Below are 20,266 nucleotides of genomic sequence, written 5' to 3'. Positions count from 1 at the left end.
TACCAGTCTCGATCTAAAAAGTGGGTATTACCAAATTGTAATGAGTCCGGAATCAATTCCTAAAAGTGCTATTATCACGGAAGACGGGCACTATGAATTTTTAAGGCTTCCATTTGGCTTGGTTAACGGCCCGTCTTGTTTCCAGGATATGATGAATAAGGTGTTAGGAAATCTGAGATTTGGGAATGTCATTGTTTACCTGGATGACGTATATTTAGTTACAAAAACTGTGGAAGAGAACCTCAAATTACTTGAGGAAGTTCTCGAGATATTCCGTAAAAATGGGCTGACGCTTAATTTAAAAAATGTCACTTTTTTAAAACACAAATCGAATTTTTGGGTTATAAAATCAAGCCAAACGTAGTTATGCCTAGTGATGCCAAATTAGACGCGGTGAAATGCTTTCCACCACCCAAAAATATTCATCAACTTCGTTCATTTTTGGGATTGACAAGTTATTTCAGAAAATTTATTAAGAACTTTGCAATGATATCATCACCTTTGACAAAATTACTAAAAAAAGATTCAGTTTGGATGTGGGAAAGCATTCATGTGCAAGCATTTCTTACGTTAAAAGAGAAATTGATTTCTGGAAATGTGTTATCCATTTTTGATCCGGCAAAAGAGAAAATCTTGTATACAGACGCGAGTCGAGAGGGGGTAGCTGGCATTCTTATGCAGGTCACTGATGAAGGGGAGAAACCGATCCATTATTACAGCAGGCAAACTTCTGACGACGAAAAACGTTATCATTCCTTTGAACTGGAACTTCTAGCGATTATTTCGTCATTACAAAAGTTTAGGCTTTATTTATTAGATGCACCATTTAAAATCATAACAGACTGCAATGCTGTTCGGTATGCGCTAACAAAAAAGGAAATAATCCCTCGCATTGCACGATGGGTATTGTTAACTCAAGAATTTGCTTTTGATATACAGCATAGGGAGGGTTCGCGTATGCAACATGTTGACGCGTTAAGTCGAAATCCGGTACCATCTGGCGAGAGAGCCGAATCGGAAGTAGTTCTATCGATAACGGAAGCTGATTGGTTGATGTCTGTGCAATTACAGGACCCGGAGTTAGTTAGAATAAAACAAATATTAGAATCAGGACAGGCCGAGGAAAATACGGATATATTTAGTAAATACGAAATGCTAGGAAACAAAGTCTACCGAAGAACAACCCGAGGTCGTCGTTGGGTAGTCCCAAAAAATGTATATGGCAGATTATAAAAAGCAATCATGACGATCTGGGTCATTTTTCGGTAGATAAAACGGTGGAGCGTATCGAAAACTTGTATTGGTTTCCAAGAGTGCGACATACAGTAAAAAAATATATTAAAAACTGTATCAATTGTATTTATTACAAAAATAAGGGTGGTGCAAAAGAGGGAGAGTTGTATCCTTTGCCAAAATATGCCCAGCCTTTCCATACGCTTCACATAGACCATTTAGGTCCATTTGTAAAATCAAAATGCGGTAATAAATTGTGACGTTTAGCGTCGCATAAACTAGGGTAGAATAAAAAAACTAGAGAGAAGAAAAAAACTCCGATAGAAAAATTTTACAAACTATATTTTAAATAAAAAAACCTATCTATTTATCCAGGATCGTGGGTAGGTATTTCCTGAGCTGGCCGGTTACAATAAAAGAAGAAACAAGCCCTTGTTAGGGGTCACTTCCCTGCACTACGCCGCCGAAGTCGTACTGGGCGTGGCCGTCATCAGAGGCAGTTCCGGACCGCCAGTCTTCCTTCCGGAACCTTCCGGAACGTGTGCAGGCGCGCGCGCATCCAAATTGTGGGTCCAGTTAACGACCCCAGACTTGTTCCCTGAACTCCGGTAAAATGGCCGTTTCAAGAAAAGTCCAATTTCGAACAAGTGACTGCGACATCCGGAACTTTGGCCAAATTAAAAGTGCTAATGAGATGTAGGCTGGTTTAGTGAACCCCAAAGCGTTAAAAAAGGTAATCAATGATGTGGCAGTCACAAGTTAAATCATCATTTTTTTTTAAAACAAAAAGGAAGTAATTTTTATTTAACTAAAAGTACTTTTGCTAATAAAAAACTTTTAAAAACATTATTAATGTAGATTAACTACAGATTGGTTTCTATTTATATGCATTTAAATTAAAATTAAGCGAAAATTCCACAAGAATGATTAAGATTTTTATAAAGCGGGTAGAACCATATTTCTAGAAAGATCGAGAAGCTTGTTAATTCCAACATTGTTTCTAAGGAAAACATATTGTTACTAAGCGGATAGAGAAAGATGAACCCAGAAAGAAATAAATGAATAATGATTGAATGAAGAAAATGATTCCTTATTAAGACTATGAACTATGGAAGAAACCTTAATCTAGTTCTACAAAATATTCAAAACACTCACCCTATTTGGGGAAAAACTGGCACTTAACACATTTAATTGTAGTAAAAATTAAAAATTAAAATAAATTTGTCACTCCATGTCGTCTGACGTTATGAGAGTTTTAGGTAACTTGACCTTTCGCTGTCGGAGCCGTGGTAGGGAATGCGAGCGCGAATGCGCCTCATACGTTGACCAGCGCCTATCGCTTATCTGGCGCGGTGACGTAGTCTTTTGTATTCGCATCTAGTTTTAACTAATAACAAATGCAATCGTCAATTCTGTTTGTACGTATATTTATTTTACATTGTTTTTTATTTTTTAAGTTCTTGAATATTTTATTTAGAAGAATGTATGTAAAAATGTATTATAGTAGTTTATAGTTATATTTTGGTTAATTATTTATTTTTATTTAATAGGATTTTTGTTAGAGATAACGATAAACCGTTACATACCCCTCTTTTTAGGTTAGGGTTTTTTCTGGGAAAACCCGCTATTTCTGTCGTCTGCTCAATATATACACAACTATTAAACATACCTCCATCTCATCATACTCCTCCACTTCATTCATTCTTCACACAAGCAGATAAGCAATAAACATTTCTATTTATGTTTTCGCGTCCTAACAGACTGAGTATTATACTTTTACGATTGTATACATACTCTTATGTATATATTAATGGTTCTTCACTTAGTTTAATCATCAACCTCAGTTAAAATTATTAATGGTGTAATCGAATCCATCAAATTAATGTCTCTGTAAAAAACTTGCTAACCAATTTATTTTGTAGGTAATAACCTTTTCAAACCGGTAGGGGTTTGTAATGTTTAATAGTGATAGAATATTAGGATATTTCGGAAGTACACTAGCGTTTACAAGCACGTGTTATGAGATTGATAATTAAATTTAGACAATTAATACAGAAATTATTGATAGATGATTATTGCAGTCCAGTTAAACTTTGTAATTAGTCAATTTAAAATCTTTAATATGCCAGTCACCTAAATTGTTCCCTTGCATGTCTTCTAGTTCATATACTAAATTAGATTTCTTAGCTACGATTTTACACTGGACATACTTAGGAGCTAGTTTCTTGGAAAACATGTTGCTTTTGTCACTAAGGTAAAACGTTTTCTTCCAAACTACATCGCCAACTTTGAAATGGTGATCCCTACGGCGTAGATTATAGTGTTCACTATTCCTAGTATGGGATTGAACTAGAGAGGATTGGACTTTGTCGAATATTTTTCGCAAATGACCTATATTCTCGGCATATTCATCTCTAGGGGCAAAAATTATTTCGTCGTCCAGTTCAACATCGATATAGTGTAAACCGCTAGTGACTAATTCTCGGCCATGGACAAGAAATGCAGGACTATACTTTGTCACCTCATTTACAGCTGTGTTCATAGCGAATTGAATTTTAGGTAGATTGATGTCCCAAAACCGATGATCATTTTCTATATAAGATGACACTGCTGTAACAATAACTTTATTGTAACGTTCAACAGTGTTGATCTGTGGGCTATATTTAGGCGTAAATCTTACATTAGGCACATTATAATCACTAAACAACTTCTTTAATACATTACTCGTGAATTGTTTACCATTGTCCATGAGAACAGTACTGGGAATGCCATGAACTAAAAAACTTTTTCCTCGATTAGTTTTGCTATAATCTCGGAAGTTGCGCGTGTAATGGGAAATAAAAGAGAATACTTTGAAAAACAGCATGTCACAACGAATATAAAAGTATTCTGTTGTCTAGAAGGAGGTAGAGGACCTATGAGATCCATGCTTAACATTTGAAAAGGGCGTGAGCAGTCTTTAGGACGGCCCATGACGCCAAGAGTAGCATGAGTAGCATGCTTATGAGCACAACAGATATCGCAACTTGAAACGAATTTAACTACATCGCGATGCATATCGGGCCAAAAATAATTTAAAGAAAGCCGTTTATGCGTTTTATATATTCCTAAGTGGGCAGCGGTAGGTTCCGAATGATATTTAAGTATAGTATTGAGTCTAAATTCTAGAGGAATAACTTCTTTCCATTCGAACTCTCGTGTTAGCGGATTTAAGCTTTTTTTAAACCTAAATAGTTTGCCGTTGCTTACTTTGTAGTTTAAAAATGAAGTAGGAGTATTTTGACAACCGTTGTATATGTTTAAATACCATGAGTCACTCGTAGAATAAAACATGTCACCACTTACTGGAATCTCGTCAATATCGGCAATAGTAACAGAACGCGAGAGACTGTCAGGTACCACATTTTCCGAACCGCGACGATGTTTGATCTCAAAGTTAAATGAGGACATGCGCACTCCCCAACGAGCTAAGCGACCCGTAGGGTTATTTAAATTTAGGAACCACTTTAAGGACGAGTGATCGGTGTACACCACGAACTTTTGGCCGTTCTCTAAGTAGCATCTCCAGTGTTCGATCGCCGTAAGTACAGCCAGTGCCTCTCGTTCCGTTGCGCTGTAGTTACGCTCTTGACTCGAAAGGGACTTACTCATGTAGGCTATAACTTTTTCCTCGTTGTCTAGCTGTTGTGTAAGAACCGCGCCAACGCCGTAATCACTCGCATCTGTATGTACTTGGAAGGGCTGCGAATAGTCTGGGCACGACAATATAGGAGAAGATATTAAAGCTTCTTTTAGAGTACGGAAAGCATTTTCAGCTTCTGTAGACCAATAAAAAGGCGGAGAGTTTTTAGCTTGAGAAGTAAGTTTATTTAGTGGTGCCGCTATTGTACTAAAATTTGGAATGAACCGACGATACCAAGATGCCGTTCCAAGAAATCGACGAACTTCCTTACGGTTAGTAGGTGTCGGATAGTTCACGATCGCCTCTATCTTTTCTGGATTTGGTTGTAGACCGTTTCTATCCACTACATAGCCTAGATACGACAGTTTATTCCTAAAGAATTGGCACTTTTGGAATCCAATGGTTAAGTTTGCCATTTTAAGTTTCTCCAGAACTCTAACCAGCAGGGAGATATGTTCTTCAAAGGATGACGAGACAATGATAATGTCGTCGATGTAGACGAATACTTTATGCTCAAAATCAGGCCCATAGAACAACATATCAACCAGTCTTTGTTGCGTTGCCGGAGCATTGGTTAAGCCAAAGGGCATAGAAACAAATTGAAAAGTACCGCGCGAAGGAATATAAAACGCTGATTTACACCGATCCTCTTTCTTGATTGGAATTTGCCAAAAACTTTTCGACAAATCCAAACTAGACAGATACTTAGCGTCACGCAGATTATCAAGTATCTCTGAAATGTAAGGAATGCTGTAGGCATCTTTGATAGTAACTGCATTCAGTTTACGACTATCCAAGCACAATCTCATTTCGCCATTTTTTTTAGGTGTTAAAAGAACTGGGGACGACCAAGGGCTCTCGCAAGACTCTACAACATTTTCACGTAGCATTTCATCAAGTTGAGCATTTAGTATTCTCTGTTTTTCAGGAGACATTCTATAGTATCTCTGACGTATAGGCAAAGCATCACCCGTATCTATACTGTGAGAAATTAGAGAAGTTCGCCCTAGACCGCGCTCTTCATATGAAATATTGCGAAATTGAGCTGTAATATGGTCAGCCGTAACCTTCTGTTCAGGAGAGAGATGATCGTAGTCACACAAGTGTGTGGGTTGAGTGTCAAGTGTTAAGGTATTTAATTGATCGACATCCTTAGGTAAAATAACAGCATCTAGATGCTTAGGGAACAAATCAAAAAGTCTCCAGAAGTCCATACCTAAGATTAAGGAGTTTTCTACCTCTGGTACTATGTAAGCTTTCAAGATGTGAGTCTGATCTAAAAACGAGACAGGCAGATTAATCATACCAATATTGTTCAGTCTATGCTTGCCAGCTCCATACAAATTCAGAGTTTCTTTAGTATTTAGTTTGAAACCCGCATCCAAGAAAACCTTATGATAATTATTGCCGAGAATTGTGTAACCACTACCAGTATCTAATAAAGCATGTAGTGTTTTACCGTTAATTTGAACTGACACAAATGGTCTGCTATTTATATTACCTGAATCGTGGATTGTAGTGACTGAATAGCAAGTGAAAAATTTTGATATAAAATTGAGCCAAGATTTCCACTCTGTATCATTAAATTTATCACTGGATATATTAGAAGGCTCTTTCGCACTACAATCCACCGAATTTAGTTTTTTGTGTCTTTCGAGTTACAAGATTTACACTCAGGATAACGTACACCTTTCTGGCCGCATTTAAAACAGATTGGGAAGTGAGGTTGTTTACACTCTTTTAAGGAATGTGTATCAGTGCGGCACCGAGGACAGTACTTACGCGAGCCATAAGTGGCGCTTACTTTAGTTGAACTGCTCGGTGAAGCTTGTACAGCATTAGTAGTATTAGGTTTTTCATCTGTAGGTTTAGGTTTGTTGTAGTTATAAGAGCCGGAGTAGTTAGGATATTTATTTTGATTGTAATAATTTTTCTGTCTTTCATTTGTATTTGTACTTTGATAGTTTTTATTTGTATAGTAATTATTATTTTTATGATGTTTAGTGTAGGCAAAATCTGGGGCTAGGGTTTCAGAAGTCACTCTGGGTGGTTCGTGAAACAAGGACAAGCGTGATTGAATGTCCTCATAGTTTGAGCAAAGGTTTTTAAGAGTCTTCAGGTCCTTGATTTCGGGCGAAGCAGCCAGAGTGCTTGCATAGCATGGCCGGATGTTGTGTAGAATAATTTCGAGCTTTTCGTCCTCAGACAACGGCTTAACCAAGCGCGCGAACATGCCATGCATAATAGACAAGTAAATAGATATATTTTCCTGCTCCCCTTGCGTGCGAGATTTTATCTCATTAGTAAGGCGATAATCGTAATCTCTTGGGCTGAAGTCTTTTTTTAATAGAACCACGACATCGTCCCAACTTTGGAAAGCCTCTTTATTACATCGGAACCAATGTAACGCGTCCTCCGTAAAAATCTCGTACGCAAATTTCAAAATACGCTCCTTTGATATGTTCCTAGCCTCCACGAACTCCTCAACTCTTTGAATGAAAGAAAACACGCAGGCCTTGCCCGAGTATTTTAGCTTTGCTAAGTCGGAGGTTAGGTTGCGATCGCAATGAACCACTGTAGCCTCAGGTTCCAGAACTGAGACTGCGTTTGTATTAGAAGTTGAAGATGCCGGTCTCAGCGTTGTAATTTCTTTATATTGATTGTTAAAGGAAGTGCAATAATTTTTGTGCTGATCAACTAACGTGGCACCGACGTTCGTGATTCGCCTAAGTCTGTGATATATATGATGTAGTAGGTTTTCAGTTCGTAAGAACAGGGTCTTATCAAATTTAGACTTGAGTGAGGTCAACATCGTTTGTGACTTAGCAAGACTGTCCTTAACAGCGTCAAGGTCGACCGCAGGCTCTAAATGGGATTCTAAAATGTCCTCAGGAGGTATTCCTAATTTAATTATCTGGCTTCGAAGCTCCTGTACCGAACCAGTTGAACCACCTCTGAGAATCACCTCATATTCAAGTTCAGCTTTTTGGAGTGACAAATATTTAATAGGATACGCCATGTTTTGAGACAAGTGTGTGTTTTGATTACAATTGATTAAAAGCAGTTAGGTTTAGTTGCCGAGTAAGTGGAATGTAGGACTCGATGGACTTTTATAAATGTATTTAGAAGTTTTATAATAGGAAATATGCAATATTATTTTATAAATAACTACAAATGAACGCTGTAACAATAATAATGTAAATAGTACAACCACGTACCAAGCAACTGCAGAAATCAAACTTAGAAACTAGAAGAAAATTACAGGTGAAAATATTAAAAAGCCACCAACACCAAAGAAAACCAAGAGAAGAAAAAGGCCAAGGACTTGCTTCAAACATGCACAGCTCAGAAAATAACCAGTGTGGGCGCCAATGTGACGTTTAGCGTCGCATAAACTAGGGTAGAATAAAAAAACTAGAGAGAAGAAAAAAACTCCGATAGAAAAATTTTACAAACTATATTTTAAATAAAAAAACCTATCTATTTATCCAGGATCGTGGGTAGGTATTTCCTGAGCTGGCCGGTTACAATAAAAGAAGAAACAAGCCCTTGTTAGGGGTCACTTCCCTGCACTACGCCGCCGAAGTCGTACTGGGCGTGGCCGTCATCAGAGGCAGTTCCGGACCGCCAGTCTTCCTTCCGGAACCTTCCGGAACGTGTGCAGGCGCGCGCGCATCCAAATTGTGGGTCCAGTTAACGACCCCAGACTTGTTCCCTGGAACTCCGGTAAAATGGCCGTTTCAAGAAAAGTCCAATTTCGAACAAGTGACTGCGACATCCGGAACTTTGGCCAAATTAAAAGTGCTAATGAGATGTAGGCTGGTTTAGTGAACCCCAAAGCGTTAAAAAAGGTAATCAATGATGTGGCAGTCACAAGTTAAATCATCATTTTTTTTTAAAACAAAAAGGAAGTAATTTTTATTTAACTAAAAGTACTTTTGCTAATAAAAAACTTTTAAAAACATTATTAATGTAGATTAACTACAGATTGGTTTCTATTTATATGCATTTAAATTAAAATTAAGCGAAAATTCCACAAGAATGATTAAGATTTTTATAAAGCGGGTAGAACCATATTTCTAGAAAGATCGAGAAGCTTGTTAATTCCAACATTGTTTCTAAGGAAAACATATTGTTACTAAGCGGATAGAGAAAGATGAACCCAGAAAGAAATAAATGAATAATGATTGAATGAAGAAAATGATTCCTTATTAAGACTATGAACTATGGAAGAAACCTTAATCTAGTTCTACAAAATATTCAAAACACTCACCCTATTTGGGGAAAAACTGGCACTTAACACATTTAATTGTAGTAAAAATTAAAAATTAAAATAAATTTGTCACTCCATGTCGTCTGACGTTATGAGAGTTTTAGGTAACTTGACCTTTCGCTGTCGGAGCCGTGGTAGGGAATGCGAGCGCGAATGCGCCTCATACGTTGACCAGCGCCTATCGCTTATCTGGCGCGGTGACGTAGTCTTTTGTATTCGCATCTAGTTTTAACTAATAACAAATGCAATCGTCAATTCTGTTTGTACGTATATTTATTTTACATTGTTTTTTATTTTTTAAGTTCTTGAATATTTTATTTAGAAGAATGTATGTAAAAATGTATTATAGTAGTTTATAGTTATATTTTGGTTAATTATTTATTTTTATTTAATAGGATTTTTGTTAGAGATAACGATAAACCGTTACATTTTTTTTTTTTTTTTTTTTTTTTTTTTTTTTTTTTTTAAAAAAAAAAAAAAAAAAAAAAAAAAATGTGACGTTTAGCGTCGCATAAACTAGGGTAGAATAAAAAAACTAGAGAGAAGAAAAAAACTCCGATAGAAAAATTTTACAAACTATATTTTAAATAAAAAAACCTATCTATTTATCCAGGATCGTGGGTAGGTATTTCCTGAGCTGGCCGGTTACAATAAAAGAAGAAACAAGCCCTTGTTAGGGGTCACTTCCCTGCACTACGCCGCCGAAGTCGTACTGGGCGTGGCCGTCATCAGAGGCAGTTCCGGACCGCCAGTCTTCCTTCCGGAACCTTCCGGAACGTGTGCAGGCGCGCGCGCATCCAAATTGTGGGTCCAGTTAACGACCCCAGACTTGTTCCCTGGAACTCCGGTAAAATGGCCGTTTCAAGAAAAGTCCAATTTCGAACAAGTGACTGCGACATCCGGAACTTTGGCCAAATTAAAAGTGCTAATGAGATGTAGGCTGGTTTAGTGAACCCCAAAGCGTTAAAAAAGGTAATCAATGATGTGGCAGTCACAAGTTAAATCATCATTTTTTTTTAAAACAAAAAGGAAGTAATTTTTATTTAACTAAAAGTACTTTTGCTAATAAAAAACTTTTAAAAACATTATTAATGTAGATTAACTACAGATTGGTTTCTATTTATATGCATTTAAATTAAAATTAAGCGAAAATTCCACAAGAATGATTAAGATTTTTATAAAGCGGGTAGAACCATATTTCTAGAAAGATCGAGAAGCTTGTTAATTCCAACATTGTTTCTAAGGAAAACATATTGTTACTAAGCGGATAGAGAAAGATGAACCCAGAAAGAAATAAATGAATAATGATTGAATGAAGAAAATGATTCCTTATTAAGACTATGAACTATGGAAGAAACCTTAATCTAGTTCTACAAAATATTCAAAACACTCACCCTATTTGGGGAAAAACTGGCACTTAACACATTTAATTGTAGTAAAAATTAAAAATTAAAATAAATTTGTCACTCCATGTCGTCTGACGTTATGAGAGTTTTAGGTAACTTGACCTTTCGCTGTCGGAGCCGTGGTAGGGAATGCGAGCGCGAATGCGCCTCATACGTTGACCAGCGCCTATCGCTTATCTGGCGCGGTGACGTAGTCTTTTGTATTCGCATCTAGTTTTAACTAATAACAAATGCAATCGTCAATTCTGTTTGTACGTATATTTATTTTACATTGTTTTTTATTTTTTAAGTTCTTGAATATTTTATTTAGAAGAATGTATGTAAAAATGTATTATAGTAGTTTATAGTTATATTTTGGTTAATTATTTATTTTTATTTAATAGGATTTTTGTTAGAGATAACGATAAACCGTTACATAATATTTATTAGTATTGGTAGATTCTTTTACCAAATTTGTTTTTATATCTGCGGTAAAAACAACCAATTCAGCTGAAGTCATTAGGGAATTAGATCAAATTTACAAGCACTTTGGGAATCCTAGGCGCATTATAAGTGACGCTGGGACGGCTTTTACATCTAAAGATTTTATTCAATATTGTAAAACTAAAAATATTCGTCTACATACAGTTGCGACCGGGATGCCTCGTTCGAATGGGCAAGTCGAAAGATTTAATAAAACGATCCTAGATTCCATGAGAACGTTAGGTGCAAATAGCGATGAGGATTGTTGGGATCAGTACGTTACGATTTTGCAGCAAGGCTTAAACAGCACAGTTCATAAAACCACAAAAGCTGTCCCAAGCGAAGTTTTCTTTGGGTATCGCTTGAGAACTGACAGAGATAATATTATGGGATCAGAGCTTGATAACGGGCTATTTACGGATGTGACTTATTTGCGGAAGAATGTGGATGATAATCTTAAAGCCAGTGCAGTTAGTCAGAAAAAGAGGTTCGACAATTCAAGAATAAGGGCAAGAAAATATGAAATTGGTGACCTTGTACTTATTAAAATTCAGAGTAAGAATAACGATGGCCAAAGTACAAAATTGATGCCGATTTTTAAAGGGCCATTTCAAATAAAAAGCGTATTAGGCAATGATCGTTATGAGGTGACGGATTTAAGAGGTTCTGAGCGTTCTAATAAGAATTATACAGGCACGGCAGCAGCCGAAAATATGAAGCCGTGGATTAAAATAGATGATTGGGCATCTGATTAAAGTATTATGAAATCTGTGAGTATTCCGTGTTGGCAAATATGTTTATTAATTAGCTTTCAGATAACAATTGCATTGCATTTACAAATCCAATAAATATTTAAAGCCAAAATATTAGTAGCTTATTTAGTGCTTATTGACTATTTAAATGTTCGATTACAGTCCAGGTCAACTATTTAATTAATAGTTTCATAAGAAAAATAAAGAAACTTTGTGATATGGTGATGCATATGAGCTAAATGATGCTATATTTATGTTGGAGTATTTCGATACACTTAAGTGAGGCGGTTCGCTCTTTAGGTGTATATATGAAGCTCAACATAGGTATGGTTTAGATGAAGCAGCTATTTTGAAGCTACTGAATCAACTCGGTCTCTCAAGTGTAGCGTTTGCTCTTTGGGTGCGAGGATTCGGTGTATGACAATAGCGCTCATATGGCTCATATGCAAAATAAATATCACGTTTAAGTAATTCTCATTTTTGGGTACTTAAGTTAATTTTTTTTAACAGCTTTTAACATTCCGTAACATGTTTCAGAATCATATTATCGTCATGTGTGGCGTCAGGCGCTGACACCATGCAGCATGGCCGTGTTGGCAACAAAGAAGGAACGTCACTGACTGCAGCTTCCGGTGGTGCTATCGTAGCACGCAGCAGCAGTTTCCGGTCGACAGAGGGCGCCACTTCGTGGAACAAAACCGGCATGCTCGGCTGTGCGCGGCTTCTTGCGGGGTTGGCACTCGACACGAGAACATCGATTATTCTAATTGCTGTCCGATCGTTTGATTTGAAGTGTAATTGTAATCTTATCGTTTTTTTAATAAAAGTATTTTATATATTGGGGATTCGTTGTTTTCATTAAGTTGCCGATTGTAGTTTTCACTTTCGCATTTATAATATTAGTATGGATTTGGTGACATGCGGTGGACTGTGAGTACTGCAATGGACCAGAAAGAGGTAGGATCAAGTGTTTTGCAAAAAATACCGTAACATAGACCTCTAAATGTAAATGTAGGTAGATAAAAATAAAACACAATAACTTATATTGGCCTGTTACGATCTCGTTATGGTACAAATTCATAACATCTAATATTTGTACTAATAAGAAAGGTTGACCACGACTGCTTCTTTGTTGACCAAATTTCTAATCCTAAAAAAATTAAGTAATATTAAGATATTACTTATTTGTGTTATGAGCACAGATATTGGTTCCTGAGTCATGGATATTTTCTATGTAGGTATATAAGTATTTTTATATTATATATATCGTTGTCTGAGTACCCACAACAAAAGGCATCTTGAGCTTACCGTGGGACTCAGTCAATCTGCCAGCCAGTCTATAATATTTATTTATTTATTTATTAATATCCTTGAAACTGTAGCTGCTTTTTAAATAATTGGCGCTTCGATGTGGCGTTCTGCTTTAATGTGGCGTTCCTGAGCATATTTTAGGACGAAAATATACCTAATTCTTGCCTAGTTTGAGAGTTACTTTACTACCAAAAATCGGCCAAGAGCGTGTCGGGCCACGCTCAGTGTAGGGTTCCGTAGTTTTTCGTATTTTTCTCAAAAACTGCTGAACCTATCAAGTTCAAAACAATTTTCCTAGAAAGTTTTTATAAAGTTCTACTTTTGTGATTTTTTCATATTTTTTAAACATATGGTTCAAAAGTTAGAGGGGGAGGGGACACTTTTTTTTCCTTTAGGAGCAATTATTTCCGAAAATATTAATATTATCAAAAAATGATTTTAGTAAACCCTTATTCATTTTTAAATACCTATCCAAAAATATATCACACGTTGGGGTTGGAATGAAAAAAAAAATATCAATCCCCATTTTACATGTAGGGGGGTGGAGGGTACCCCAATAAAACATTTTTTTCAATTTTTTATTTTTGCACTTTGTCGGCGTGATTGATATATTTGATATACATATTGGTACCAAATTTCAGCTTTCTAGTGCTAACGGTTACTAAGATTATCCGCGGACGGACGGACGGACGGACAGACAGACATGGCGAAACTATAAGGGTTCCTAGTTGACTACGGAACCCTAAAAAAGCTTGTAGAAAGGCACTTACTTTAGAAAGGACCGTACCACGGCGTAATTTCCGCAAGCCGTTTTTACTAATGTACTTGTCTTGCTCATTAAAATAGAGCGAGCATACACGACTATGTTTAGTAGGCTTCCACATAAAATCGTTCCTGTTTTGCCGGATTGTCTCAATCCATTTCGCAGATAGAAGCGGATCAGTCTAAAGTCAAATCTAAAACGAACATCATGCTAAAATTCCTAGCTATAATTAGAATTTTGATAAAACAACAAAATTTCTGTCTTTGAGAAAATTACAAAAAAATATATTCATTTTAAAATGTATTTTTTTCTTTAAATATACATACAAAGAACCTAACATTGTTAATACTTATATTTAAACATCATTTGGCGAAAAAAGAAATCATTGGACTGGCAACATTTATAAGAAATGGCGGACGGCGAAAATTTCAATTTTAGTATTTACAATTTTGTAAAAATATCACATTAAACTCTGTACTTACGCATGGAATGTAATGTCGGGCGGTTTCTTAATATTATTTGTTGTGTTATAACATCCATTCGCTGCACAACCTACCATATTTCTAGCGAATTTAATTTTTTTTTCCGGAGATGTTTTCAGAACGATTTGAAATTGAGTACTGCGAGAGCCGTTCAGATACAATCACACAAGTGCGAAAAAATTTCGCACTTGGCATGGCTACAGTAGGATGTTCGGAAACACCATCTGGAGTTATTAATCTAAGATTGATTTGTTTATAATTTGGATGTTTAGATTATTGCAATACGATAAGAAATCTGAATTCAAAGGTTTATTATTTTTTGCTTTTTAGTTTCTCCGTGTTTTGTAACGCGCTTATTTTTGAAGGCGGTTTTATTTTTTGTTAAAAAGTTAATTTATTTGTTGATTTTTAGTGGTTCCTAGTGATATTACATGTATCAGTCCGAATATATGTACAGTAGTGAAAGAATTATCCTTTAACTCCTAACTATTGAGGAGTTGACCTTCCATCATCAGCTCAGCCACATAAAATTACTACCGTCAGGCGTAAATACTGGTGTACCTTTGAAAAATACACTAAAAACATTACATGTGCCTATAACATTTGAAGAGTTCCCTCGATTTCTCCAAGATCCCATCATCAGACCCTGACTTGGTGCCAATGGGACCATCTCGGGGTTATACCCGTTCGATCAAAAAAAAATTTTTGAAAATCGGTCCACGATTCTCGGAGATATCGAGTAACATACATACAAAAAAAAAAAAAATAAAAAAAAAAACATTCAGTCGAATTGAGAACCTCCTCCTTTTTTGAAGTCGGTTAAAAAGAGAAGTGTAACATTGCACACTAGTAATTATTACCTAGGTAACAAGTGTACGCCACCCATCGCCATATTTCATGATGTGGGTAACAAATTGGTGGTGCTGGTGTTAATATACCGAGCCCCGACACGCGAGTTTGCGAACTAATGCACTGCCAGTTATTTAGGGATAAGTTTCAGTTATTTAGGGAGATGTTAAATCAAAAGTCAAAAGTTAGGTTTTACGACCACACCAAAAGTCGGGCGTAAAAGTAATGTATTAAGTACTAGAATATTCTAGAATACATGTCAAGCCACACACGAAAATAATAACATGGAAACTTATCCCTAAATAACCACACTATTACTCTGTAGTTTTACAAATAAATCAAAAGTCAAAAGTTAGGTTTTACGACCACACCAAAAGTCGGGCGTAAAAGTAATGTATTAAGTACTAGAATATTCTAGAATACATGTCAAGCCACACACGAAAATAATATTTGTAAAACTACAGAGTAATAGTGTGTTTGTAAATATAATATTTGTAAAAACTTGCTTTCATTTGATGATTGTTGGAACTTACGTACACTTATAAGTATGATAACTGTGAAGTTCGTATGTGTACCACTATAAACTACTGGTTGAATAGAATCGTTTTCTAGACAATGTCACATAATGTAAACATGTCAGTTTGGTTCAGTTCGTTTGCCTGTGCGGTCGGCACATATATTTAATATATTTTATTTTCTGTGTCCGCGGATAGCTCCAAGTATGATTACCAACCAATTATGGGCATTTCTCGGAGGCGCGTTTTTACGTGTCCGGGGCAAAAAACGTCAGAACGGACTGTTCTAAAAATCTGAATTAAATCAGGCATAATCTTTAGCCTTTAGTTTGGTCCCATGTTTTTTAACATTCGGTGGTTCAATTTACTCCCACAGTTTAGGTGCATTTGTCGTTATGTAAGGTACTAATAAATCCTTGAAAGTATGTTATTACGTCATTATGACATCTCCTCTGTATCATGCATGCTGTTGCAGTTATCTCCCAAAAAGCTTTAAAATTTGATATCAGTGGAGTTGATTTCCGTGGTTTCGGAGGATTTTTTGACCACCGATATCAAAAAAAGTGACCACCGATTTCGATTACCACGTTGTAAACTGGTTTATTGTCCATTATTTTCTAACATTTCATACTTAAATAACATAGAACTATGTTTCTAATCAAATTAAACCATACTATGGGTACAAAATTCACTACTCGATAATGACTAGCATATTACCATGTTAAATTTAGTGAAATTGCGCGATTATGAGCCTTTTTACATGACCTGTCATCGAATTAAAATGAAAAATATCAATAAATTGAATAATAAGTTATATATTAAGTTGAAATGTGGAATAATGTGTAAAAAATTGAATTCGGTGGGGCAAATTGATTACAGTGCCCATACATAATTTCGGTGATTTTAAAATGTCAGATTTCTTACAAACTATAAAGTTCTAATGGAGGTCTCCACCACCAATATTTTTTATATTTAGGCTAGCTTTTAGTAAATTAACTGACATATCAATAAATAAAAATCAAGTAAATAAAAATCAGCACCGAAATCAGGCACCGAACGTCATCCCTGAGAATCGCCCTTATCTTTATCGTCAAGTGTATGGGCACTTCATAGTTTTGTCGCAATATGCAGTGGGAACGATAATTTCTGACGTACCCTCTAAGTTCTCAAGGCGTTATCTTACTGGTGCCGTTTCACGGAGCATTTGTTATCATTGCCCACGTTTTTTTCTCATTAACCTAACAGCTAGAAGACATGAATAATGTAAGTTACCCATTTTACATTTAATGCAATGTTTTAAGTTTAAATACCCTCGAGTATGTCATTCGATACTTATGCTACGATAGCTGGTAGTAATTTATTGCATGTCGCTTTAGCTCGCTCTCTGGGGTGTGTTTAACTAATATTGTTGGACATGGCACTGTTTCTAAACTTGCCAACTGCTTTTCAATTGTACGAGAAATGTATAAAGCAACATTTATATTATTGTTGGAGGTAAACGTGTACAATGGAGAGACTTGCTGGTGTGCAAAAAATAACCTCTCATTGTCGCGACTCTCATCAATTCTCATGAGGAAATAGGGAAAACGTCGCCTAATTCGTTATATGCACGGTGCTGCCTTCATATTGTATGCTTATGTTAAATCTTATCAGTCTTTGTTCTAATGGCAGCCGGCCATTAATGTTGGTCATACCCATAAGATTACGTGTGTTTGTGACAATCAGCAAACACACCTTCGTGTACAGTCGACTACAATGCAATAAGCTTAAAAAGTGGATACATCTCTTTATAGTCGACTTTACAATGAGTTACGAAATTGCATGGAGAAATTAAGAATGAATTCAGTGATAAATTCGTCATGCACTTTTGCAACTCACTGTACAGTCAACCAATTGGAACCCTAGGCCACTCTACAATCTACAACCATGTCAAAATGACAAGCAGTAAGAGATTTCTTACAATCTGATTTATAACATCACTGTGACATAGTTCTACAGGGTTGTCTATTGTTTGCCCGACAGTCATTTAACATAATATTCATTTGCCCGAATCTAACTTGCCTGAATTTCATTTGCCCGAATGATTTGTTTACCATAAAAATCATATGACATACTCGTTGTTTATCCGAATATTACCTTCCATAATCATACAATGCCATACTATTTGTTAGCCATATTATTAAGTGCAATAATATGGTTTCATAGAATATTCAAACGCCATAAGCAATTATTGCCATATTAATTGTTGCCCATATTATTACCTAACCTAACCTACTTTCTGATAGCAGTTTCATTTTCCAGGGGTCACAGTTCTAACCTAACCTAACCTACTTTTCCAGCAGTTTCATTCTCCAGGGGGTCACAGTTCTAACCTAACCTAACCTACTTTCTGATAGCAGTTTCATTTTCCAGGGGGTCGCAGTTCTAACCTAACCTAACCTACTGTCTGATAGTATTTTCATTTTCCGGGGGGTCACAGTTCTAACCTAACCTAACCTACTTTTCAAGCAGTTTCCTTTTCCAGAGGTTCACAGTTCTAACCTAACCTAACCTACTTTCTGATAGCAGTTTCGTTTTCCAGGGGGTCACAGTTCTAACCTAACCTAACCTACTTTCTGATAGCAGTTTCATTCTCTAGTCCTTCTAGTACCTATTATAGTAGTTTTCGATTCTGCCAAAGCACATTATGGAAATGCACTTTTCTGGACGCTAATTTGTATGACAAATGATGGTATGGAATGTGGTAATTACGGATTTCGATGATTCTGCCAAATGACATTATGGAAACTGACTTTATGGGAAACAAAGTTTCTGGCACTAGATTAATATAGTTATTATTTATTTATCGTATGGCATTTATACGTCTTACTGGATTTCAATTACATAATGGTTTCCTTAAGTATTAAATCTTAAACTAGAGATTGATGAATGTGCTCTTCAGATACTCAATTGCCGTTTCGCTGAGGCTGATATAGTAAACAATGATTATGGCATAAGATGTTATGAGAAACAATATTATGATTGTTGAATAGGATGGCAAATAAAACTATGGCAAATGAAATTCTGGCAAATGGGGGTATCCCCAAATGATGGTATGGAATGTGGTAATTACGGATTTCGATGATTCTGACAAATGACATTAATTAAGGGAAGTGTTAAATCGGGTTGTCTATTGTTTGCCCGACAGTCATTTAACATAATATTCATTTGCCCGAATCTAACTTGCCTGAATTTCATTTGCCCGAATGATTTGTTTACCATAAAAATCATATGACATACTCGTTGTTTATCCGAATATTACCTTCCATAATCATACAATGCCATACTATTTGTTAGCCATATTATTAAGTGCAATAATATGGTTTCATAGAATATTCAAACGCCATAAGCAATTATTGCCATATTAATTGTTGCCCATATTATTACCTTTTTTTTTTTGATGACCCAGGGGAATCCATTATGGATCCCACTGGCCCGGGAGAAGCCAGTGGGTATGTCCGACTCGCACGGACTAAACCCCCTGGGGCGTTCCGCCGCTCGCTGTTTGGACGGGGTTTCGGGCACTCGGTTGTAGGCCTCCGATACCCCGTCAGCGTTGCCCTTGCGGGCCCTTCTCGAAAGCTGCTTAGGCCGCTTACTGCGCTGAAGGCCCTCGGAACACGGGAGGGCCTTCCAGCTCGGAACCTCGTTGAGGCGGGTGATGGGACTCCCGATCCATCACCCGCAGGTTCCATGGGCGCCAGAAGACTTCCGGCGCCCGGCGGTGGACATGGTCTTTGGTTCCACCGCTAACCAAGTCGGCCGCAAAGGATAGGGAGAACGGCGCACCGTAATACCGGCACTCCTCTTCCCTTGCGGCCCCACCAATGCCGCTACAGCGGAGCGGCCCCGCCAAGGTCGCAGGGGGTAGGGAGAGTGGCGCACCGCTATACCATCACGCCTCTCCCCTGCGATCCCACCTCGGCCGCCGAGGACAGGGAGAACGGCTCACCGCAATACCGACACTCCTCTTCCTCGACGGTCCTCCGCCAATGCGTCACAAGCGGGCTTATGAAGCCCACTTGGAGCATCCTCCTCGGGCCAGCTCGCCCAGCAACAAGCCGGCCCTGGTTGCCTCTTCGCTTCACCGTGGGTGACCAAGCCACGGTTACTAAGCCCCTCCACCACGACAAGGTGAGCAACCTGCGGGGGGGCCCATATTATTACCTAACCTAACCTACTTTCTGATAGCAGTTTCATTTTCCAAGGGTCACAGTTCTAACCTAACCTAACCTACTTTTCCAGCAGTTTCATTCTCCAGGGGGTCACAGTTCTAACCTAACCTAACCTACTTTCTGATAGCAGTTTCATTTTCCAGGGGGTCGCAGTTCTAACCTAACCTACTGTCTGATAGTATTTTAATTTTCCGGGGGGTCACAGTTCTAACCTAACCTAACCTACTTTTCAAGCAGTTTCCTTTTCCAGAGGTTCACAGTTCTAACCTAACCTAACCTACTTTCTGATAGCAGTTTCATTTTCCAGGGGGTCACAGTTCTAAC

General features: G+C 37.2%; 1 protein-coding gene and 2 long non-coding RNA genes across 3 annotated transcripts; all 3 read right to left on the bottom strand.

Annotated features, from left to right (window-relative positions):
* Window positions 1–1,556: 1,556 nt before the first annotated feature.
* On the bottom strand, window positions 1,557–2,874 carry LOC125231827. Its single transcript, XR_007177674.1, has 2 exons — window positions 2,389–2,874; window positions 1,557–1,831 (listed from the first exon to the last, which is right to left on the bottom strand). It is a non-coding gene; the product is annotated as an uncharacterized LOC125231827 (long non-coding RNA).
* A 1,754-nt stretch (window positions 2,875–4,628) lies between these two features.
* On the bottom strand, window positions 4,629–9,552 carry LOC125231884. The gene is made up of 2 exons (XM_048137478.1): window positions 9,189–9,552; window positions 4,629–8,630 (listed from the first exon to the last, which is right to left on the bottom strand). Exon 2 carries the CDS (start codon window positions 7,932–7,934, stop codon window positions 6,552–6,554), a length of 1,383 nt encoding a protein of 460 aa, XP_047993435.1. The 5' UTR covers window positions 7,935–8,630; window positions 9,189–9,552; the 3' UTR covers window positions 4,629–6,551.
* Window positions 9,553–9,749: 197 nt separating this feature from the next.
* LOC125231885 lies at window positions 9,750–10,946 on the bottom strand. Its single transcript, XR_007177679.1, has 2 exons — window positions 10,583–10,946; window positions 9,750–10,024 (listed from the first exon to the last, which is right to left on the bottom strand). It is a non-coding gene; the product is annotated as an uncharacterized LOC125231885 (long non-coding RNA).
* Window positions 10,947–20,266: the final 9,320 nt, after the last annotated feature.

The sequence above is a fragment of the Leguminivora glycinivorella genome, chromosome 12, assembly GCF_023078275.1.
Source record: "Leguminivora glycinivorella isolate SPB_JAAS2020 chromosome 12, LegGlyc_1.1, whole genome shotgun sequence".
NCBI lineage: Eukaryota > Metazoa > Arthropoda > Insecta > Lepidoptera > Tortricidae > Leguminivora > Leguminivora glycinivorella.
This window is presented reverse-complemented; position numbering and strand designations above follow the sequence as displayed.

Coding starts and splice junctions, on each gene's coding strand:
- LOC125231884 (XM_048137478.1), bottom strand. CDS start 7,934: ATGGCGTATCCTATTAAATATTTGTCACTCCAAAAAGCTGAACTTGAA.